The sequence below is a fragment of the Cheilinus undulatus genome, linkage group 18 (assembly GCF_018320785.1).
Source record: "Cheilinus undulatus linkage group 18, ASM1832078v1, whole genome shotgun sequence".
NCBI lineage: Eukaryota > Metazoa > Chordata > Actinopteri > Labriformes > Labridae > Cheilinus > Cheilinus undulatus.
Window position 1 is genome coordinate 155,091 of NC_054882.1, and position 24,437 is coordinate 179,527.

A 24,437-nucleotide genomic window follows, 5' to 3' on the forward strand; every position below is an offset into this window, starting at 1 on the left:
TGGCGCCCCCGTAGCCGTCCGTCAGAGCGGCGTCACCGTGCTCACAGCAGCCTGTAGTAAACAGCGCCCTCTGGCGGCGACCGTGTCTCTCCGGGCAGCTGGGGGATTTCCTGGGCGGAAGCAGTGGAGGGGGTTTCCAGTGTGATCAGCCCAGTCCTCCCCGCTGGATCAGAGAGCTGGATCCCAGAGACTCTCCCTCTCAGCCCGGACACGCAGAACCCCGAACCCAGACCCACGGACCATGAAGAGCCCGCCACAGGCCCCGAGGCTCCGAGGCAGAGCCAGCGGCGGGTCGACGGTTTGAATCCCGGAGAGAGTCCGCCGAGGAGCCGCTGAGCCGAGCCGAGCCGAGCCGAGCTGTGGCCTGTCCAGGAGATTCATGTGAGTCCAGGAGAGAGGAGAACCTCCTCAGAACCTCCTTTAGAACCACACAGAACTACAATAGAACCAGGAGAGGCTAGTAGAACACAGAACAGGTTAGCTGGTAGTGTTAGCTTCACAGGGAGGGAAAAGGACTACAGATGCTATAGCTAGCTCTCTGTCTGTGTCTGTGGTGTGTATGTGGTCTGTGTTTAAACTAAAATAATCTTTATTGATCAAACCGAGCAGCCAGTGAGCTAAAAAAGCTAACAATGGTAGCATTAGCTCGGACTGTTGACATCAGAGATCAGATTTAACCGGAGAGCAGCCAAAGATCTACTAATCACCAATTAATAATCAATAATCTATCGACAACTGACCGCAGATTATCAGCTCAGTCAAGGACAGTTACGGTTAAAGCTCACAAAGGAGAAAAACTACAAGCAGACCTTAATAGTCGAGCTCAGAGAGAGGGACGATTCTGTGAAACCCAAACCGAAAAGCTCCACTAAAATCCGGATTGAAGACTAAAATAATTGTTTTATTTTCAGTGTTGAGGAATCACACATTCGTTTTATATCCTCCTTTATATTAGCTTTAACTCTGTATGTAGTATTCACTAAGGCTGTCTGCATCTGTGCTTCTTTTTGATGGGGCGTGAAATGAGAGTCTGTTGTTGTGATTGGATCTACGTCTGTGTGATGAACAGGGAATAGGGAGGGACTGATTTGTTGAAAATTGTACACAGACTTCTACAAATGGTCAAACATGTTGGTGGAACGATGGTTCCATACCAGAGAAGAAGACCTGGTCCGGTTTTTGGTGTCCAGGAGGTCTGATGTAGTCTGATTCTGTACCTGGATCATACCAGAGTTTAAAACCCTGCTGCTGTGACAGCCCTACGGCCGAGGCTCAGGTTTGAACAGGTACAGTCTTCTTTGAATGACCTCCTGAGTCACAAAGTAGAAAAATGTGATAGACTACGTCTGTGTCAACCGTCAGGTGACCAGGAGAGGAAATGACCCACAAACACATTTAATCGATCAGTACACAGCGCCGAAAACCTTTTTATCATCTTTACACTTTACTAGAGTCAGATCAAATCTAAACCCTGGAAACCCTGTCCAAACCAGCGTTACTCAACTCAAGAGCCACAATCTAAGTAGTGAAAAGTGGCAAAAACGGATTAAAGTGGCAATAAAAGTTAGTTAAATGTGGCAAATGTTGGTCAAACTGCAGCAAGAAAGTAGCAAAAAGAGGCAAAGTAGGCATAAAATGGCAAAAGGTATGTGAAAAGTGGCAAAAATGGGTGAGGAGTTACCAAGAAATGAGTTTCAGGTGGCAAAAAATGGCAAAAACATGGCAAAAAAATGAGTGTAGAAGTGACCAAAATGGGCAAAAATGTGGTAAATAAAATGGTCAAAAAGCAGTGAAGAGTGGCAAGAATGCTGAAAACAGTGGCTTTTAAGGTCAAAATGTGGCTGAAATGGGCGAAAAATGGAAAAAAGGGATAAAATGCAGAGAGTAAAAAAGCAGGATAAAAGAGGTAAAAAACTGGCGGCAAAAAAGGAATAGAAGTAGTAAAAATGAGCAAAATGTGGCAAAAAGAAACGGCAAAACTGGGCTTAAAGCAGTAAAAATTAATGCTGTCAAACTGCATTTTTAATCAGGTTGCTGTGGATTAATTTTGATTAATCATGATTAATTATCATTCATTTTTAATCTATTTTATATTAATCACATTTGATTTTGCAAAGCAAACAGACTCAATTCAATTCAACTTTATTTATATAGCACATTTAAAACAACCATGGTTGACCAAAGTGCTTCACAGTATAAAAGCAAAACGTAAAACAAGAATACACCACTATTAAATAGTAAAATTAATAAAAAAAATAAAATGAAAAATGATGAAAAAAATAGAGCACTATACAGTAATAGTAAAAGTTAGAGTAACACCTAAAATCTAAAATCTGTTGGAATGAAATAATCTCATCCTGAGCTGAGAGCCAACGAGAACAGATGAGTTTTTAACAGCGATTTAAAATGTTCTACAGTTTGAGCGGATCTCACGTTAAGGGCTAGGCTGCTCCACAGTTTTGGGGCAGCTACTGCAAAAGCTCGGTCTCCCCTTGTTTTTAGCCTTGTCTCGAGAAAGAAGGGAATAAACAGTTCTTAACAAATGTGTCAGCCCACCCTAGCCCTAACCACAGTCAGGTTTCTGCCACAGCTGCCCTAAATTAACAGCATTGGTAATTACCAAAATCATGTTTGATGTTTCTGCAATGGTTAATACACCAATATGTAGAAGCTCTTTAACACAAATGATATTTTTAATGCTAAAATAGAATTATTATTGTTATCCATGAATTTTCACATTTACTGATTTACAAAAAACTGAATAAATAGTAAAGCACATTAATATTTCTGATGAATGTGTCAGATTATAGTTATTTACTGTCATTCCTGAAGAGAAAAATGAGTTTTAGTGGTTGAATGTTATGCTTGATTCATTTCTGGTTTCTCAGAGAAGCCCAGTGAGCCGGCTCACATTTGGGTGAATTCAGTTTGAAATTCCTCATTCCTGTTCAAAATGGTAAAACGTTTTTAGTTTTAGTTTTAAACAAGTTTTTGAAAGATTTCTAAAATATTTATGTTTTCTCATTGTTATGACAGGTGGTCTGATAAATTTGTGAAGCACTGTACGTGGTGAAAACTGATTTAAGTGGCAATAAAAATAGTTAAATGTGGCAAATAATGCTCAAACTGCAGCAAAAAAAGGGGCTAAGTAGGCATACAATGGCAAAAAGTGGTTGATAAGTGAAAAACAGGGTGCAGAGCTACTAAAAACTGGGTTACAGGTGGCAAAAAAAGGCAAAAAGACCCAGTAAAAACATGGCAAAAGAATGACTAAAATAGGCAAAAATGTTGGAAAAATGGTCAAAAAGCAGCGGAGAGTGGCAAGAATTTTGATAACAGAGGCATCTGATGGTAAAACTCAGTTTAAATGGATTTAAAAAAGGAAAAAAATTGGAAATAGCAGAAGCAGGATAAATGCAGCTGCCCTGGGCGTCAGTAACAGCGGTAGAGCTGGACTGCTGCTCAGTCTTGTCTTTATTATTCACCAGGAAACTGGAAACATACAAAGCATCGTCATTGTAACAAAGTTAAAATGTGGTCAGACGAACAGTCAGTGAATTACACCTTTACATTCCTTTAAATCAGTGTACAGCGAGGTATGAACGGTCATTAAAATGGAGGAACCTGCCAGGTACGCCTCTGTTCACTCAAATACAATCAACCAGGCATAAAAGCGACAGAATTAAACCCATTAAACCACTGTTTGTTGCTACATACCGTCCCAAAACTTCCCGCACACAGTGAACTCCTGGCTTCAATCAAAGTTGGCGTGTGACGACACACCCGACCTTTATACCAGTTCCGGGCACACGACTCAACCACGCAGCATGAAAATACAACAAAAAGAGAGGCTGGTGGCCACTTACGATAAAAGAGGCAAAAAATGGGATAGAAGCAGAAAACAGTGGCAAAAAGAAACAGCAGAAGTGGGCTTAAAGCAGTTAAAATGGATTAAAAGTTGCAAAAAAAATTGGCAAAAAATTGCAAATAAGGGCAATGGCAACGTAGAGCTAAACACAAAGGTTGAAGATTAAAGCCTGCCGTATTAAAGTGGGGAGTCAAACTGATTAATGTGACTTGTAATGATTCATTTCTGAGGTCCTAGTTTCTCTTTATAAAGGTTTTCTGGGGGATAATATTTAGAATTCAGACAGAAAAGAGCCACGCGCTGACTATCAGTGGTCTAAACTGTTCGATACGCGGTCGACCTTTCAGACCCTCAGTAGACAGTCAGAGCTGACCCGGTTTGTGGTCTAGGACTGCTGTGGAACCAAACAGACGTCCAGGTTGCTTTAGACGCTCTAGAATCTTCTAGGAGTCTCCTGATCCGTGGTCTGTGTCTCAGTTATAATCCTGCAGCCGGTAGTGCTCCAGGTTTAAATCAGAATAATCTGATCTTTTAGTGATCCTCAGAGCAGAAAGTCCCAGCTCTCTAGAAACATCCATGTCAGGATAATCCTGATAAACAGGAGATCTGTTGAACCACCACCAGCAGCTGTGGGGGCGGTCTTTGGCTCTCAGGTTTAGGGGGTCAGGCTCAGGTTTAGGGGTCATTCGGGACTTTAACAGCAGTTCCTAGAAGCTGATCAATTTTCCTGGACTCGTGTTTTTGTTGCAGGTTTTTCCCAGAACTGATGAGGAGCGAGGTAAATCCTCACTTCTGCCTTTTCCATCTTTCCAAATGTTGTCAACATAATTGTTCAACTTCAACCCTTCTCTGTCTCTGCTGGTTAAAATCAGAGCGTCTGATCTAAATAAAGGAGATTTCAGAGTTTTTAGACTCTGGGGTTTAGGACAGTAGAACATGGAGACACTTTAAAGGACTTGTTCTGCAGTTTTTGGTCCTGAGAATGAAAATCTGCCCATCTTTGGTGTCTAGGACTCTTGTGTTTGTTGCTGTGGGGTCAGACCGGGGTCACAGGATCGAATCAGAGTCTCTGTTTCTGCTGTGAGTTTTCTTCTGAGAATGATCAGACAGGTCCTGAACCAGCATTCAGCTTAAACACAGCCAGAGATGATAACTGGCCCTTATTGGTCATTATTGCCCAGCCCTAGCAGGGAATAAAGGATGTGGACTTCATGGATCAGATGAGGACGGCCTGGAGACTCTGCAGACGTTCAGAAAGCTTTCATAAAAACAGCAGAATTGCCCTTTACTGTGATGCTTGCTTGTGAGATGTCAGACTCTCTCAGACCTGGACCCGCTCGTGTTGGGAGTTAAACCTGGGCCTGGTTTCCTCCAGCGTTGGTTCTCAGACTATAATCTGGACTCAGATTATTGAGAAGGCTTCAGTTTAATCTGCAGGGGAGTGAAAATTAAACTTTATTGTTCCTTCAAATCAGAAACAGCTGAAAGTGAGTGATGAGGACCTGAGACTGAAACCTGACTCGGGTTTAAGTTTAGAGAACTCTGGAGATTTCCTCCTGTAGATCAGACGTGCTGTTAGAGTCCGTGACGCTCCGCTCTGAGATGATTCAGTTTCTGCTTTAATCAGACGGTTTAGTTCTGCTTCAGCTGATGAATATTTAAATATCAATGCAGTCTGACTCATGTAGCCCCGAATGAACTTCTCCTGAGATTATCAGTGATCTATGCCGAGATTATCAGTGATCTGTGCCGAGATTATCAGTGATCTATGCCGAGATTATCAGTGATCTGTGCCGAGATTATCAGTGATCTGTGCCGAGATTATCAGTGATCTGTGCCGAGATTATCAGTGATCTGTGCCGAGATTATCAGTGATCTGTGCCGAGATTATCAGTGATCTATGCCGAGATTATCAGTGATCTGTGCCGAGATTATCAGTGATCTATGCAGAGATTATCAGTGATCTGTGCCGAGATTATCAGTGATCTGTGCCGAGATTATCAGTGATCTGTGCCGAGATTATCAGTGATCTATGCCGAGATTATCAGTGATCTATGCAGAGATTATCAGTGATATATGCCGAGATTATCAGTGATATATGCCGAGATTATCAGTGATCTATGCAGAGATTATCAGTGATCTGTGCCGAGATTATCAGTGATCTGTGCCGAGATTATCAGTGATCTGTGCCGAGATTATCAGTGATCTATGCCGAGATTATCAGTGATCTATGCAGAGATTATCAGTGATATATGCCGAGATTATCAGTGATATATGCCGAGATTATCAGTGATCTATGCCAAGATTATCAGTGATCTGTGCCTAGATTATCAGTGATCTATGCCGAGATTATCAGTGATATATGCCGAGATTATCAGTGATATATGCCGAGATTATCAGTGATCTGTGCCTAGATTATCAGTGATCTATGCCGAGATTATCAGTGATCTGTGCCTAGATTATCAGTGATCTGTGCCTAGATTATCAGTGATCTATGCCGAGATTATCAGTGATCTATGCCGAGATTATCAGTGATCTATGCCGAGATTATCAGCGATCTATGCCGAGATTATCAGCGATCTATGCCGAGATTATCAGCGATCTATGCCGAGATTATCAGTGATCAATGCAGAGATTATCAGCGATCTATGCCGAGATTATCAGCGATCTATGCCGAGATTATCAGTGATCTATGCCGAGATTATCAGCGATCTATGCCGAGATTATCAGTGATCTATGCCGAGATTATCAGCGATCTATGCCGAGATTATCAGTGATCTATGCCGAGATTATCAGTGATCTGTGCCGAGATTATCAGCGATCTGTGCCGAGATTATCAGCGATCTATGCCGAGATTATCAGCGATCTATGCCGAGATTATCAGTGATCTATGCCGAGATTATCAGTGATCTATGCTGAGATTATCAGTGATCTATGCCGAGATTATCTCTTTAATCTGGGTCTGTGTGCATAGGTCTCAGTCAGGATCAAACATCTGGACTGTGGAATTTTACTCCATTCTTCTTTGATAAACTGATCAAGTTCTGTCAGGTTGATCAGGGATCAGGGCTGAACAGTCCTTTACAAGACCAGCCTCTGTTCTCTATAGGGTTGAGATCTGGGCTATGACTCGGCTGCTCCAGAGGCCTGTATGACAAAGCTGGATTTTCTCTTATCCAGATAACTTCAGGATAACCCCGGATTTTCTGTACGACAACACTGGTTCACTTCTTACCGGAATAAATCACCGCGGTAACTTATGCTGAACGGCTAACCTGCTCCGGAGCAGGTTATATTCTGGATACGAGATCAGCGAGTAGAAAAGCCCCGCCTCCTGACCAATCAGTTCTCTTGGAAAATGGCCTGCCCATTCTTAGAAGATCCTGGTTGGTGCACGGATCGTGAGAAGAGCGCTTAGGAGAGAAAGAATATTTAGGGATAGATGATAGATAATTCCAGTGATGTCATCCATCCAACAGAGACAGTGTGGAGAAATAAAGCCTCGCCGCTTTGATGTATGCTTTTATATTTGATCTTCACTTGTTCCCGGGTCCTTTTTGCTCCACTAGGGTTCATCTGAAATGATGGGGTTAATAATCATTGTCACACATGGCATAACTGCAGAAACATGGATTAATGGAACATATGACTATTCCTGCTGTCACAGTGAGGAATTAATATTACAACACAAAATTTCCTGAGGAAGCTCCGCCCCAAACGTCTGTGCCGTAACAGAGTCAAACTGAGTGATCAGAGTGCTGTCTGTTTATACCGTCCCATGAATCCAGCTAATGGAGAGATATCCCGGACTTGTTAATCCAGCTTCATCGTACAGGCCTCTGAACATTCCCCTTGTTGTTTTTAAACCATTTCTGTGGAGCTTTCTCTGAATGCTTCTTCTGCTGAGAAGCATCCCCACAGCATGATGCTGCCACCAGCGTGCTCCACAGTGGGGATGGTGTGTTTGTGGTGATGTCAGTGTTTGGCGTCTTGTCTGATGGTCTCAAAGCTCCATTCTGGTCTCATCAGACCAAAGACCTTTCTTCCTCTTGACCATGGAGTCTCCCACAGTCCTTCTGGTGAACTCTAGTCCAGATTGAATCTGAGTTTTCTTCAACAGTGTCTTTCTCTTTGCCACTCTCCCATAAAGCTCTGACTGGTGAAGAACCCGGCCAACAGTTGTTGTCTGCAGAGTCTCTCCATCTCAGCTGCTGAAGCTTGGAGCTCCTTCAGAGTAGTCATAGGTGTCTTGGTGTCCTCTCTCACTAGTCTCCTTCTTGCACGCCCACTCAGTCTGTGAAGGCGGTCTGATCTAGCAGATTTACACATGTGACATATTCCTTCATTTCTTGATGATGGATTTAACTGAACTCTGGGGGATGTTCAGAGACTTGGAGATGTTTCTGACTTAGACTTTTTAATAACATTTTCTCTGAGTGTTCTTTTGTCTTCATGGTGTAATGGTAGCCAGGAATACTGATGGACCAGTGACTGGACCTCCCAGACTCCGGTGTCTGTATGCAGTCACTGATTTTTATTTACTGACATTCCTCTGTAGAAATCTGTTCTCACTCTGACGTTACAGAGTAGTTTCTATATAGACCATGGTTGAAGGGTGAAGCATCAGAGGGGGTGAATACTTTCTAAGGCTCTGTTTCTCTGACCAGACTTGTTTCTGATTGGTGGATGGTGTTTCAAACCAACCAATCAGCAGTGAGCACAGCAGCTGTGGTGATAGTTCTCCATGCTGAGGTCTGTGTCTTTGATTACTGATCAATAAATCCTGATCAGTTTGAAATGTTCAGAAGCAGCGAGGTGATTGGTCAATCAGCGCTGACTCATCAGTTTCTGTCTGATTAATAGAAAAACCATTTGAGTCATCTCAGGCTAAAACGAGAACATTTCTGAGTCAGTGAACGCATCACAGATGAAGCGTTCAGGGTCACATCTGTATCTTTCAGATTCAGACAAAAGTCTGAGGACTACGGGTCTGCTGGAGGGACAAAAAGGTTTCCAGCAGGACGGCTCTCAGTCGGGACATGTGGAGTTTCACTTCAGGTTCTCATGCTGCTCTGCCGGCCTCCCCCCTTTCTCCCCCGAGGATCAATACAGGTGATCTGATCTGTGAACGGAAGCAGACTCAGAGTGAAACCCAACGCCACAACGCCAACCGAAACAGACTCTGAGTTTATAAGAACAGGAGAGAGGGAGGTTTGAAGGCATGTTTAAATCCAGGCGTGTTCTCTAGACGTGCCGAGTGTGTAACAAACGTCAGAGCATCTCACTTTAACCAGCAGAACCGGAGACAGCCGTCCTCAGCCTCCAGAAGTCTCCCACATATTTCTGCAGTTTGAGCCGTTCTAGCGCTGCATTTCTATGTTAGAGTCCTGGAGAAGCTCCACCATCATCAGACCATCCTGCAGAGTCTCAGTCTCTGATCTCCCTTCATATGACAGAGTCGTAGACAGGCTGTGAGACAGACAGCAAAGATCAGAGCATCCTGGGATCTAACTCCCAGATATTACAGATTAATCCAGGAGGAAGTGAAAATATTCCAGACTTTCCTGGTTTAATCCTGATGATTCCGGCTCGCTAAAATCTCTGATGTCATCAGTCTAATCAGGATTAATAATCCAGAACTGAGGTTCTGCTGGTTTGTCTCCTCTTCTTCTTTCCCTTCAGTCAGCTTTCATAAATCTGCTCTGATACAGCCTTTGACATTTCACCTTTGACCTTCTGTGGCTTACCCTCCTTAACGCTTAGAGCTCCAGCGGCACGGATCCATGCTGGAGGCACACCCCTTTGTAAATTGCTTGGTAACTTTTGAACCATAAGTCATAGGCACTAACTTGTTTTTTCCTGTGAAAGCTCAGTGTTGTGCCTTTCTAAATATGTTCTTCATACATTCGTAGCTCATACAGAACATTTTCTAGTGAGCCCAGGACTTGGCTGACTTCCCGGGGTCTCTGCAGACAAGGTTGTGGTTTACAACAAGAAGTGACACAGTTTAGAAAAACGTTAATAACTTTTGAACCATACGTCGTAGACACTCATTTTGCCGTTTGTTTGCTACCCTCGGTGTCTCCGTAGCCCTTAAAGAAGCTGTTCTAACAAGCCTGCAACTTCAGTGACTTTTCAGGGTCTTTAAATATTAAATCCACGGATAAATCAAAGCATTGTGGGAGTTGTAGTTGACCAGTTGCTTCTCTACTGCTTAAAGGAACAGCACAAATGAATCTAACTGTGAAAAAGTGCATGGACTTTCTCTTGTATTTATGTAGATATTTTGAAAAGCATTAGTCACAGAATGTTTATTTTTTCACTATTTTGTCCCCAAGAGATGGAGAACAAGTCTACGCAAAGAAAATGCTTTGTCATTATTGTTTACTGTGTGTTATCAATCAAAGTCTTTGAGTTTTAAGTTCTGATTTGTTTTTTTATTTTGTCTTTAGAGTCTCATAACTTTTCCATAATTCAGGTGACATTACTGTAGTAGACATGTTCTTAAAGGCCAGGTTGTCCTGAAAACAAAGATGTATAGAGCTTGACTGTGCACCTCAGGGTTGATGTTTTACAAGCTTTTAAAGAAAAAAGTCTAGGAGAGACATGATGGTGAAAAAAATAGCTGTGAGCTCTAAGGGTTAAATATCCCTGACACAGCCTCTGAGAACAGCCTGACCTTTCACCTTTGACCTTCTGTGGCTTACCCTCCTCATGGAGGATGTCAGTGGGTGTCCAGTCAGCAGTCTTCCTCATGGTTGTGGTTGTCTGAAGGCTCAGTGAACCTTTGAGAACTAGACTGTTCCAGAATATTCTGATATTTTAGTGTTTTTCTTTGTGAGCTGAAATCATCAAAACTGAAACAAAAGTCTGAAATATTTCACTTTAAATGAGATGAATGTGGAATTGATGGAAGTTTAACTTTGTGAAGTGAACTGCAGGAAGAAAACCTGAACTTTTACATGATATTCTATTTGGTCAGATGCAGCTGTACAGGTGTGGAGCGTGCTCAGAACACCTCATCTGTTTCTGCTGTGATAGGTGCTTACATGCAGCCATTACCTGGGTAAACTCTGGCATCATGGTGGCCCTAGAAGGCAGAAAATCCTGATAAACACCTGAGATATAAAGCTCATGTCTTTGTCTGATTATCAGCTGTTTGTTGTAGCGCCCTCTGGTGGTCCACAGAGCCTCCCTCAGCACCATTCAGACTTTGAAAGCAGCTTTAGGGCCCAAACTTTCCAGTGTTTGTGTATCAGCTGCTGCCAGTCAGAGGAAAACCCCGTCTGCTGCAGCAAGCTGAGACGGTTTCTGTTTCTGTGAAGCCTTCACACACGGCTGCTCATCAGGATTTCAGTCAGAGTGAGAGCTCGGCTCATTTCACAACCTCTGTTCTCTGATCAAACAGAGGGTTCATCATAAAGGACAAAAGGGCAGGTGTTTTCCGGTGTGAAAACACAGATTCAGGCTCAGAGAGAACACGGGGCTGATTCACAGTCAGGTTTCTGTGTTAATCTCTGAGATTAAAGCTGCAGACTGATGCTGGATTATTATCCACAGTCAGGTTTCTGTGTTAATCTCTGAGATTAAAGCTGTAGACTGTAGCTGGATTATTATTCACAGTCAGGTTTCTGTGTTAATCTCTGAGATTAAAGCTGTAGACTGTAGCTGGATTATTATTCACAGTCAGGTTTCTGTGTTAATCTCTGAGATTAAAGCTGCAGACTGTAGCTGGATTATTATTCACAGTCAGGTTTCTGTGTTAATCTCTGAGATTAAAGCTGTAGACTGATGCTGGATTATTATTCACAGTCAGGTTTCTGTGTTAATCTCTGAGATTAAAGCTGCAGACTGATGCTGGATTATTATTCACAGTCAGGTTTCTGTGTTAATCTCTGAGATTACAGCTGTAGACTGGTGCTGGATTATTATTCACAGTCAGGTTTCTGTGTTAAGGATTAAATCAGACTGATGCTGGATTATTATTCACAGTCAGGTTTCTCTCTGAGATTAAAGCTGGAGACTGTAGTCAGGTTTCTGTGTTAATCTCTGAGATTAAACAGCAACATGCTGGATTATGCGCTGTTTTGAATAGCGCCCCCTGGCCTGTAGCTGAGATAGGACTCATGCTACAGTAGCTTAAATAGCAGACTAAAGGAGATTAATCTGGTGAGTCCTGTGTTGATGAGAATTCAGAGAAGCGGACTGTGAGGATAAACGGGGTCAGAGACTCAGCTGTAGTATAACCCAGCTCTGTGCACGTGATACTGAATCCTTCACAATAAGAGTCTGTTGTTGTTTTGTCAGAGTGCTTTTATTGTGAAGGCCCACGTATTGCAGACAAACTCCTCCACATCGTCTAGATTGCATAAACGTGTTGGCAACATTTAAAGCAGGTCTGAAGAGGTGGAGAGGGTCAGACTGATGGAGGTCTGGTGAAATCTGGTGTTTCTGAGGCGTTTGGGTTAAAAAGCAGCGCCTGTGTTTGAGCCGTGATGAGGTCAGAGCCTCAGAGCGCTTTCATGACGTCTGCGGTGGAAAAGCCCCTAACATCCCCACAGCTGAGCCTGGACAGGAAGTGATTCTGTTCTGTCTGTCAGCTGATAGTGCTCAGGGTGAAGGTCAAACACTCTGATTCCTCTAATGAGCCGCTGTCTGTCAGCTGATAGTGCTCAGGGTGAAGGTCAAACACTCTGATTCCTCTAATGAGCCGCTCTCTTTAGGGATTTATTTTCATTCACGTTCATTTAAAAACGTCTCTGAGATCATGACAGCGAGCATCAGCCTCATGATTTAAGGCAGAGTTACTCAGCCCTGCTCAACCAAAGAGCCAAATGTTGAAAAATACCTTTGCAAGAGCCACAATCTAAGCGCTGAAAGTTGAAAAAACAACTTCAAGTAGCAACTACAATAAGTGAAAGGTGGCAAAAATGGTCAAAAGGCAAAAAAAAGAGTGAAAATGGGCAAAAAAAGAGGAAACAAGTGGTATTTCTTGGCAAAAGGTAGCTGAAATGGGCAAAAATTGGATGAAAGTGGCATAAATTGGGTAAAAAGTTGCAAAACAAATGACAAAAATGGCAAAAAGTATGAAAAAATGGTATTTACTGGCAAAAGGTATCTCAAATGGGTGTAAAGTGACAAAAAGTGGTGAAAAATGGCAAAGGTTCCCTTTTTTAAGGTTTTCTGGGGAATAATATGTAAAATGAAGACATAAAGAGCCACACGCTGAGGATCACTGATCTCAGGTTTCCTCATTAAATATCCAGCTTTACTCCACCTACATCTGCTTTTTTAATGTTTGAGATGAAATTTAAACTCCCAGGCTCCAGTGACGGCGAGGTCACTGAAACTCAGAGTACTGCCTGCTTTTCTCATTTCTTTGTCAGAATTCCCAGAATCCTCTGCCTCATGATGGCAGGGATTTCCAGGAGGAAGGAGCATCAAAGTGAAAGAAGTTAAAGTGAAAGAGAAAGTGAGTGGAGCTGGAGGAGGACTGGATGTCTCATCTCTGTCCTCAGTAGTTTTTATCTCTTATTTAATGATTTATTTAAATATTAGCCTGGTTTTTAAAGGGGAGGAGCTGGAGAACTAGAGGAAACTCCTGATTCCTGACACTGATAGATGTGCTTGGAAACGCTTCAGCACCGTAACTGAACTCCAGTATTTTGCTGACGTGCTGGCGTTAGCCTCTGCTGGTCTGCTCTGAGCATGTGCAGACCGCGCGTTAAAGACTCAGTTTGAATGTTTTTGTCCCGTGTTTCCTCTCCTCCAGGTCATGTCAGCAGGGAGGAGTGGTGACGGGAGGGAGGTGCAGATTCCCCTCCAGCAGGTGGCGCCCTCCATGGCCACGCCTCTCTCGGTGGTCCCACCCATCACGCCGCCGTCTCATCGCCCAGCCAATCCCTGGCCACCTAACGACCCCAACAGCTCACAAGGTAAGCACCTGCTTTGTGATTGGCTGAGAGTTTCTATGGCCAGGTGCACAGACTCAGGTGTGCTCTCGCTCCCTCCAGGTGTTCCTGCGGGCTTCCTGCCTCTTCATGGAGGCTTCAGAGACCACTTTGTAGAAACTCCTGAAGCCAAGTACTGCTGCGAGGCCTGCAGGCTGGTCCTGTGTCAGCCCCGGCAGACCGAGTGTGGACACCGCTTCTGTCAGAGCTGCATCAACGACATCCTCAGGTGAGACGGCGGCCCGCCTCAGGTCTAGGTACCAGGCTCTCTCCTCACAGGTCCTCATTAGAGGAACCAGAAATAACCAGTAATGTGTCATAACGAGCACTGAAACCACAGGGAAACTTCTACACCGCGTCTTTATTGCACAAACATGTTGTCAACGTTCAGACTAGACTGAATCTTTGTCTCCTGCAGCCATCCAAACCCGGTGTGTCCAGCCGACATGGAGCCTCTGTTCAAGGACAAGGTAGGCAGGAAGTGACATCACCACTGAGCTGATGACGTCATTGATCATCGATCGATGATTTCAGCTCTCGTGTGTGTTCATTTCAGATCTTCAGAGACGTTTGCTGTCATCGGGAAATCATGGCGCTGAAGGTTTACTGCCGCAGTGAAGCTAACGGCTGTCAGGAGCAGATGAGTCTGCAGCAGATACCTGTGAGGAAGGAACACCTGTGCACTGACATCACACTCTTTAACACCTGTGCACTGACATCACACTCTTTAACACCTGTGCAGTGACATCACACTCTTTAACACCTGTGCACTGACATCACACTCTTTAACACCTGTGCACTGACATCACACTCTTTAACACCTGTGCACTGACATCACACTCTTTAACACCTGTGCAGTGACATCACACTCTTTAACACCTGTGCAGTGACATCACACTCTTTAACACCTGTGCAGTGACATCACACTCTTTAACACCTGTGCACTGACATCACACTCTTTAACACCTGTGCACTGACATCACACTCTTTAACACCTGTGCACTGACATCACACTCTTTAACACCTGTGCAGTGACATCACACTCTTTAACACCTGTGCAGTGACATCACACTCTTTAACACCTGTGCACTGACATCACACTCTTTAACACCTGTGCACTGACATCACACTCTTTAACACCTGTGCACTGACATCACACTCTTTAACACCTGTGCAGTGACATCACACTCTTTAACACCTGTGCACTGACATCACACTCTTTAACACCTGTGCACTGACATCACACTCTTTAACACCTGTGCAGTGACATCACACTCTTTAACACCTGTGCACTGACATCACACTCTTTAACACCTGTGCACTGACATCACACTCTTTAACACCTGTGCACTGACATCACACTCTTTAACACCTGTGCACTGACATCACACTCTTTAACACCTGTGCAGTGACATCACTCTTTAACACCTGTGCACTGACATCACACTCTTTAACACCTGTGCACTGACATCACACTCTTTAACACCTGTGCACTGACATCACACTCTTTAACACCTGTGCAGTGACATCACACTCTTTAACACCTGTGCAGTGACATCACACTCTTTAACACCTGTGCACTGACATCACACTCTTTAACACCTGTGCACTGACATCACACTCTTTAACACCTGTGCAGTGACATCAGCACTCTTTAACACCTGTGCACTGACATCACTCTTTAACACCTGTGCACTGACATCACACTCTTTAACACCTGTGCACTGACATCACACTCTTTCACCTGTTCTCACCTGTGCTCGTCTCCAGGATCACCTGAACGTGTGTCCGTTCTTCGAGGTGCCGTGTCCGTTCGGTAAATGTAAAGAGCGAATGATGAGGAAGGAGATCCCTGACCACCTGAACAGGAAGTGTAAACACAGAGAGACCAGCTGTGAGTTCTGCCTGACCAAGATGCCGCTGACCGACCTGCAGGTGAGTCACCGTGGCAACAGGCCGACCGCTCAAACACTGCAGGTAACCCTTTGATACTGTGACTGTAGCAGGTCTGTGCTGTAGACCTGTGTTAGTGTTTATATAAAGGTATTCACACTCTCAGACTAGTCCAGGGTTTCTGCTCTGAAGCTCTTCTGTCTGGTTTTCGTCCTCAGGTTGAAGCTTTCTATGATGATATGTTTCTTAATCTTTTTTTTTTCTTTTTCCCAGAAACATAAAGAAACGGTGTGTCCGGCATTCCCCGTGTCCTGTCCAAACCACTGTTCCTTCCCGTCTCTGCCCCGCAGTGAGGTAAGACCCCGCCCACCTTAGACCGTCAGCTCAGAAACTTCCTCTCAGTCTTTAACACCTCCTCCTCCTCTTCCTCTTCCTCCTTCAGCTCTCCAGTCACCAACATGACTGTCCCAAAGCTCAGGTGAGCTGTCAGTTCCACCGCTACGGCTGCACCTTCAAGGTAACTCCTCCCCCTCATCACCCCGCTCCCCTCCTCATCCTCCTCTTTTTCCTCCTCCCCCTCCCCCTCCTCTTCCTCATCTCCCTCCTCCTCCTCCCCCCTTCCTCATCCTCATGCTCCTCATCATCCTCCCCTTCCTCCTCCTCCTCCTCCCATGGCTGATGCGTTTATGTTTCTGTGTTTTCAGGGTCTGAATCAGGAGATGAGGCAGCACGAGTCCACCTTTGCAGCTGAACACCTGAGGATGATGGCCAATCGGAACGCAAGCTTAGAGAAGAAGGTAACCGTGGTAACAATACCTTCAACCACGCAGAGAGACCAGGCGAAAGCAATTCAACCTCTTATTGAAGAATATTCAAGACCTGCAGAGGTCTTAGACTAGTTGCAGATTTTTTGGGACAAGTTGCTGCCGGGATCTGTGGACTAGTTTCTGATAGTTGCTGTGGAGGTCATGGGCTAAAAGTTAGAATTAGTTCCTCCAGGCTTAGTGGACATAGTCACTGCAGGAAAGTAGTCACTGCAGGGTCTTTGGGACCAGTGGAATTTTCTGGAGGACAAGCTTCTGCAGGAATCAACTAATCAGTGTCTGATTTTTGGGGAGTAGTTGCTGCAGAGTACTCCAACTAGTTGCTGGGTTTAGGGCCTAGTTGCAGAAGGGATCTTGGACTAGTTGCTGGGTTTTGGGATTAGTTGCTGCAGAGATCTTCAGCGGTTGCTGCTTCTGCTTGAGTTTTTTATTTTAGCGTTAATCAAAGAGGATTGTTCCAGGTTCCCCTGACAGGTGTGATCTGTGTTTGTCTCCAGGTAGAGGACGTTAAAGGTGAGCTGTTGGAGAGGTACAAGGTTCTTCCTGCTCTGAACAGCCGCCTGTCAGAGCTGGAGAACCAGCACGACGAGCTGCGAGAGAAGAACCGACAGATGGAGCAGAAACTGGCCACCATGCAGGTACATGCTCTGATTGGTTATTGATCAGGAATTAATATGATCACGCTGATTTATTGTTGTAGCAATGGAATCTAAAGACTAGTCCCGCCCCTTAACCTGGTCGTCCAATCATGTGTCTCCTTGCAGAAACTGATGAGCTCTCACTCAGAGAAGCTATTGGAGGTGGAGCTGGAGCTTCGGTCTCTGCGTCTGCTCAGAGAGGAAGTGGAGAACCTGAGAGGAACGCTGGACAACGTGTGGACGAGGCTGAACGCTCTGGAGCAAGGAGGGCGTGGCGGGACGGGATCCACGCACACGCTAGGTAGGAACACGCACACACTAGGTAGGAACACGCACACGCTAGGTAGGAACACTCACACGCTAGGTAGGAATACTCACACGGTAGGTAGGAACACATACGTGTTAGGTAGGAACATGCACATGCTAGGTAGGAACACGCACATCCTAGGAAGGAACACGCACACGCTAGGTAGGAACACGTACATCCTAGGAAGGAACACGCACACGCTAGGTAGGAACACGCACATACTAGGAAGGAACACGCACATGCTAGGTAGGAAAACGCACATCCTAGGAAGGAACACGCACAAGCTAGGTAGGAACACGCACGTATAAAAAGTCTGCAACTGATCCAGACCTCTGCAGCAATGTGTCACCATAACTGGACAACTAGTCGAAGAACCCTGCAACAACTAGTCCCCAAAAGTCTGAAACTATTACAAAGATACCTGTAGAACCTTCACCCCAAAATTATTAAACTAGTCTAAGACTCCTGCAGCTCCTACTTCCAAAAAATAGGCAATAGTCCCAAGACTCTACCGCTAGTGCAAACCTCTGCACCAACTTGCCAGTAAAACTGGTCAACTAGTCGAAGAACCCTGCAACAACTAGTCCCAAAACTCAGCAAATACTTTAAGACCCTGGCTGCAACTAGTCCCTAAAAGTCTGAAATGAATAAAAAAGATCCCTGCAGCTCTATGTCCCAAAACTCAGCAACTAGGTCAGGACCTCCTCAGAAACATTTTTCCAAAACTTGGCAACAAGCTAATCTGCGATTAGTCCAAGATCCTAGCAGTAAGTAGTCCAAAAACTGCAACTTAGTGAACCGTTTCTGCAGCAATTAGTTGCCAAACTCTGTAACTACTTGATACAGAATTGTTGTCAATGTTTTTGTAATTTCTGGTACTTTTGATCATCGTTGATTAAAAACAGAGATTTAAACCAGGGCATTGAAACATATCAAACATTTTGCTGACCTTACTTCAGAAGGACGGGTTCTGATCAATAATCAATAACTCCATCAATATTCTCTCCCTACAGCCTCTCTGGAGACTCAGCTGAAGCGACAGGATGACATGCTGAGCGTCCACGAGATCCGATTGGCCGACATGGACCTTCGTTTTCAGGTGCTGGAGACAGCGAGCTACAACGGGACTCTGATCTGGAAGATCCGCGACTACAAGAGGCGGAAACAGGAAGCAGTGGCTGCCAAGACGCTGTCGCTGTACTCGCAGCCGTTCTACACGGGATACTTCGGCTACAAGATGTGCGCCCGGGTCTACCTGAATGGAGACGGGATGGGCAAGGGGACGCACCTGTCGCTGTTCTTTGTGGTGATGAGGGGCGAGTACGACGCCCTGCTGCCGTGGCCGTTCAAACAGAAGGTAGGCGCTGGTCTACTGATGACTGAACCGACTCTCTAACTGTACTTCAGTCTGACTTAAACACTGAACTGTCTGCTGTCTACCTGTCAGGTGACTCTAATGCTGATGGATCAGGGTCCATCCAGGAAACACCTTGGAGACGCCTTTAAGCCCGACCCCAACAGCAGCAGCTTCAGGCGCCCGGTGGCGGAGATGAACATCGCGTCAGGCTGTCCTCTGTTCGTGTCTCAGAGCGTCCTGGAGTCTGGCAGCTACATCAAAGACGACACCATCTTCATCAAGGTGAGGACCGCCAAACCTGCCGCTGGTGGGTTCACATCGGGGACCCAAGCTGGATCTGAGTACCTCAAAGTCCAACTACCATTCTTCATCTCCTCTCATCAGTAGAACTTGTTGACCGTTCTTTGTTGGCAACTTTTGGAAAAGTGGGTGGAGCTGGCAAGGACGTGGGAAACCCTGGCTCCTTGCCAGTTCCACCCACTTTTCTCTGTGGACCTCTGCAGCAACCAGTCCCTAAACTCTGAAACTCGTCTAACAATCCTGCTGCAGCCAATCCCCTAACACTTAATGAGTCACATGATCCCTGCAGAAACTCGTCTTCAACCCTCATCACCATCACAGTCTTTAACTCTGTCTGCTCATCTCTCTTGGTCTGCAGGTTACCGTGGATACCTCTGACCTTCCTGACCCGTGACCTCGCGTCTCCTGACCTTTGACCCAGCTGGTCTGATATCAGCTGACCTGTCCATGCCCAGCAGAGCAAAGGATGATGGGAAGGATCGAGGGACGATGTAGGAGGCCCGTCGGTCAGAGCGATGCCGACAGACGAGAAGAAAAAGAGTGAGTCAGGAAGCAACCAATCAGAGTGGACTTTACAGAGACCAGAGGGCGGGGCCTCTTCTGATTGGCTGCTGGACTACAGAGCAGTGTGTGTGTGTGTGTGTGTGTGTGTGTGTGTATGTGTGAATGGATCAGCGTTACCATGACGTCACCATGGTGATATCACTCAGAGCTGACATGGCCGCCAAAGCCAGGACGGTGTCGCTGCTCATTACTGATGCTGTGCATCAAGCTTTTCTTCCTGTTTATTACCTGTTTACTAAGGCATGCTGGGAAATCAAGTGCAGTCACAGAGGAGCTCAGAACACTACGACGACCAGGACGGACGAGGGCGGCATTGGTCTGACCTCGCTATTGGCCACGAACACCTGAATGACTGCAAAGAACTCGCCATGAACCAACGTCAGCAAAGAACGCGCCATGAACCGACGTCAGCAAAGAACGTGCCATGAACCGACGTCAGCAAAGAACTCGCCATGAACCGACGTCAGCAAAGAACTCGCCATGAACCAACGTCAGCAAAGAACACGCCATGAACCGACATCAGCTACCCAGGATTTATGTTGAGTTGTATCAATTTAAAGTTGGCGATCTGTTGTACCTCGTTGCTGATCCAGTGACGGTGTTTTTGATTGGTCAGAAAAGTTGGCATTGTTGGAACCTCGAGTCCAGTTCAGACCAAAGATTTACGGCGCAGTGAGACCATTTTAGAGCGTCACGGGGGGGGGAAGTTGCTGCTCAGATCTGGGCAGCAATTTGTTTAGAGAGGTTGCCAACAGCTGGTTTTCAAACTTAAGAATGCCATATGTTTTAACAACCAATCAGTGCCTTCCCTCATCTTCTGGGAGACGTCATACAGAGCTACAGTAGATATTTATCAACAGTTATGGCTCATCATGCCAAAAAAACAGGAGGTAAACACCAGCCGCCGTCTTCAGCATGATAGCAGATATTTAAGACATTTATGCTGAGTTCTTTTGGGAAGAACAAGTGTGGGAGGACCTACTGTTTTGTGTTTTATCAAAGAAAACAAAATTTATGTTGGTTTTAACTCGTATGTTTTTTTTGTTTTTGTGGGGGTTTTGGAGCTAAAGGTTAAAGTGGGCGGGGCTTTAAAGAGTAAAGGTTGAAAACAGACGCTCTAAACAACCAAACTAGGGTGAGAAATCCACCAGAGATGGGACATGTCCAGCCTTTAAATCACCTCTGGGTATTCCGTTGAAGGTCCGACAGGCGGCTCCAAAGTCTGGATCCTCTGGATTTTATGTTTCTGATAAAGCAGCTGTAGCAGAAGCGTCCCTCATTGGTTCTGAATTATGAGCAGATATGAGACCGGTCTGAAACGCTGAAGTGGAGCAGTTTTTGCAACGATCCGTCATCTCTGCCGGTTCCAGCGGTGTCAGCAGACGGGATTGTTGCAGCGCGGTTTGAGTCTCGGCTCATCTGTTTGTGAATCTTTGGTCTGGACTGGACTCCAAAAGAACTGATGAATAAACCCTCAGATCAGAATCTTATTTTAACAAGGTTTTTGGTGTCAGCCATGATTCTACTACAGACCACAGGAACCAGGACAGGAACTTTGTCAGTTTAAGGAGACCCAGAGAAAACCAGTTTAACCACTAGGGGAGGGTAAAACCCAACATGAGGTGTTTCTACCAAAGTTAAGGAACAAGAACCAGTATAAACCAGTAAAGACAGGGATTGTCAGTAAGCCATGGCAACAGACGCCAAGGATCAGGAAGTTTTTTGTCTTTGGTTTACAGAGTTCCTGGTCAAAATCTGGTCTACATAAAAGTTTTCAGGTAAAGTTCCTGATATGTACCAGTAAATGTTCCTGATGTCTTCTGGTATCATTCCTGGTACATACTAGTGAATGTTCCTGTTGTATCCCAGTAAAAGTACCTGGTATGTACCAGTAATAGTTCCTCTTTTGTCTCCTAGATCAAGTAAAGGTTCCTGGTATTTTCTAGTAAACTTTCAAAAAGTATCTGTTGTACTACAGTAAGAGTTCCTGGTTAAAATCTGGTCTACATAAAAGTTTTCAGTTAAAGTTCCTGATTTGTGCCATTAAAGTTCCTGGCACATACCAATAAAGGTTTCTAGTATATCCCAGTAAATGCTCCTGGTAAAAGTTCCTAGTTTGCCCCAGTTAAAGTTCCTAGTATGTACTAATAATTGTCAAGGAAAAGTTTCTGCTACTAAATATTCCTGGTTTGTCCCAATAAAAGGTCCTGAATTGTCCCAGTAAAAGGTTCCTGGTTTGTCCCAGTAAATGTTCCTGATTTTTCCCTGTTTGTCCCAGGTAAAGTTCCTGGTTTGTCCAGGTAAAGTTCCTGGTTTGTCCAGGTAAAGTTCCTGGTTTATCAAAGGTAAAGTTCCTGGTTTGTCCTAGTAAAAGTTCCTGGTCCATCCCAGATAAAGTTCCTGGTTTGTCCTGGTGTGTTTCTGAGTTCCTCTGTGGTTTGTGAGATTTTCGGCTGTGACAGATTTCATCGGACTCGTCGTTTCATTTGCACAGTTTGGATGTTTAACGTGTGAAAATAAAAGTATAAAGAAACTAAGTCTTTGTTTTTGTTTTATTTCGTGTGACTACCAGAGCTCTGAAATTCATTCTCAGCGATTTAAATAAAAACCACTATAAAGAGATGATCTAATCTCTGCTCCAGTCACCAGACCTGTCCTGATTTTTACAGAGCCAGTTCTCCCCTCTCTAGCCAGAGTGTTTTAGTGATGAAACTTGGATAAACTAGAATTTTCGGTACTTTATAAATAGTATTAAAGCTGAAAATAGAATTACGCTGCGATGAAGGAGGAGGTTGACCTCTGGGCCCCTTCATAGAGCTTGGCCCTGGAAGGGTTCACCTCGGCCCTGTTATCGGCAGCCTTGGGCCTCAGTAGATGAGTTTGCCAGAAAACATGAAGTAGAAACGGAACAGAAAGAAGACTGTTACACTTGCCTGTACAGTAGATGGCGCTCTGAGCCTGACATTAGTCTGAATCCGCCATTAAACCGAGAGAAGAAGAAGGCGGAGCTCGGCTGTTGTGTTTGTTTCTTTAGCTCCAAACTTTGGTCCAACTTCACTGAAACCTGAATTAATCGATTATTTGAAGAAAATCAAAGGAACCACGGGACTTGGCGGGGGTTCCCCCTGGACGGAGCCGGGCTGGTTCATCGAGACTCGGTAAGTTTACGGAGGTTTGTTCCGGTCAGAAGAACCGGAGAGTTTCTGAGGGAATGAATGTTAGCGAACGGGTTAGCTAGCTGCAGCTGGTGTCTCGGTGTAGAAAGTGACCGTGTTATCTGATGACCCAGAGCAGAATGCGTCTGTTGTCGTGGTTACAGCAGATGTTCAAGATGCAGATTTTCTCAATAAAATATTTCAGTGCAGGATTTTATTTAAAAGAGGACGATTCTAACCGGAAATGTCTGAAAGCATGAGAGACATTTAGGCGATTAAAACCGGTAAAAGCTGTAAGGGTAGAGTTATCAGCTGTGGAGTTAGTATTTACTGAAATATACTTAAAATAAGAATATCAGGCGCACACGCCTTATCACTGATTGATCCGGATTCTGACTCATTCAGTTTTTCAGTTTAAATTGGGTTGAATTCTGTTTTTTTATTTATTTATTTAACCCATGGCTTTTAAATCAGACCAGTATCCGATATTCAATAATCACTGTTACCAAAGATGAATAAAAAAACTAGAAATATAAAGTCAGATTCGTTGGCAATGCTTGTCCAAGTGTGTAAATCAACCATTCAGAAAGTCACCAGATAACACGGTAGCTTTTTAGACCGTCACACCGCTAACTGATGCTAACTGACATTGACTGGTTTCAACTGATTTAAAGCTCACCTTAAAAGAAACATCATTTGTTGATTGGTAGACTTACTCTGCTGTGTAAACATGAACGTGTGTCATAAAATAAAACAGACTTTTATTGTGAAAATCCTGAGCTAGGTAGAGCAAAACAGAGTCAAATGAAAAACACTCAGTGTTTAAATGTTCTACTTCTACATTTGACTTGTTCACCATAATTCAGTGCTAACAGTTCTAATAATAACAGCTGAAGGTTTTTTCTTTATTTATCCTCATTCATTAAACTTTATTAAAATGTGTCTGAAGTTTGAGCTCTGAGCTGCATTCATACATCTGTATTAGCTTTAATAAATCAATCTGTCATTAAAAATGAATCTGTACTACTACTATTACAGAGTATGATAGCGATTAGTCACATGACCTCTAGCCAGTCACAGAGACTTGTGGGCGAGGCGTTGCTGAGACTGTAGAGCTCACACAGTAGAACACTTTCTAATGTACTAACCAATCAGTGATCGTTAAAATACAACACTGATAAACATGATCAGCTGAGTATCAGCTTCCAGACTGATCTCTGACCACCACCATGGTTCCCTGTCCCAAACACAGACGTGGTACCAGAGAATATTCTACATTTTTAATCAAATAAAACATCCAAACCAGTACTAATGTAGCTCTAAGCTCTAATCCTCCTGGTTCTGACGGTCCCAGTGCAGTCTGAGCCTTCAGTAGGTCTTAAAGATCCCCCCTGGAGCCTTCTAAAGGTCTCAGTCCCCGGCTCAGACTCAGACCTGCAGACAGAGAACCCGTCCACCTCGGCTCTTGTTGTTTTTTGTGGCCGCTCTCCGGCAGCTCGGCTGGTATTTCATCGTTGCACTCCCTCCTGCTCTGTGATTGGTCGGCTGCAGCCCTGTGGATAATCGGGGTCAGTGTGGAGG

At 44.5% G+C, this 24,437-nt stretch overlaps 2 protein-coding genes across 2 annotated transcripts in view; both read left to right on the forward strand.

The window, feature by feature from the left end:
• The first annotated feature begins 80 nt into the window (after positions 1-80).
• Positions 81-22,238, forward strand: traf3 (TNF receptor-associated factor 3). The gene is made up of 14 exons (XM_041812504.1): positions 81-381; positions 13,641-13,803; positions 13,882-14,047; positions 14,237-14,288; positions 14,375-14,479; positions 15,589-15,753; positions 15,985-16,065; positions 16,154-16,228; positions 16,416-16,508; positions 17,033-17,173; positions 17,300-17,474; positions 18,494-18,837; positions 18,928-19,119; positions 19,496-22,238. The coding sequence occupies exons 2-14, from the start codon at positions 13,644-13,646 to the stop codon at positions 19,529-19,531; spliced, it is 1,785 nt and encodes a 594-aa protein (XP_041668438.1). The 5' UTR covers positions 81-381; positions 13,641-13,643; the 3' UTR covers positions 19,532-22,238.
• A 456-nt stretch (positions 22,239-22,694) lies between these two features.
• The window catches only part of mipol1 (mirror-image polydactyly 1), a 93,133-nt gene continuing 91,390 nt past the window's right edge, over positions 22,695-24,437 (forward strand). Inside the window, exon 1 of the mRNA XM_041811951.1 lies at positions 22,695-22,859. The gene's annotated coding sequence lies outside the window, so the exon portion shown is untranslated. The remainder of the gene's footprint in view (positions 22,860-24,437) is intronic.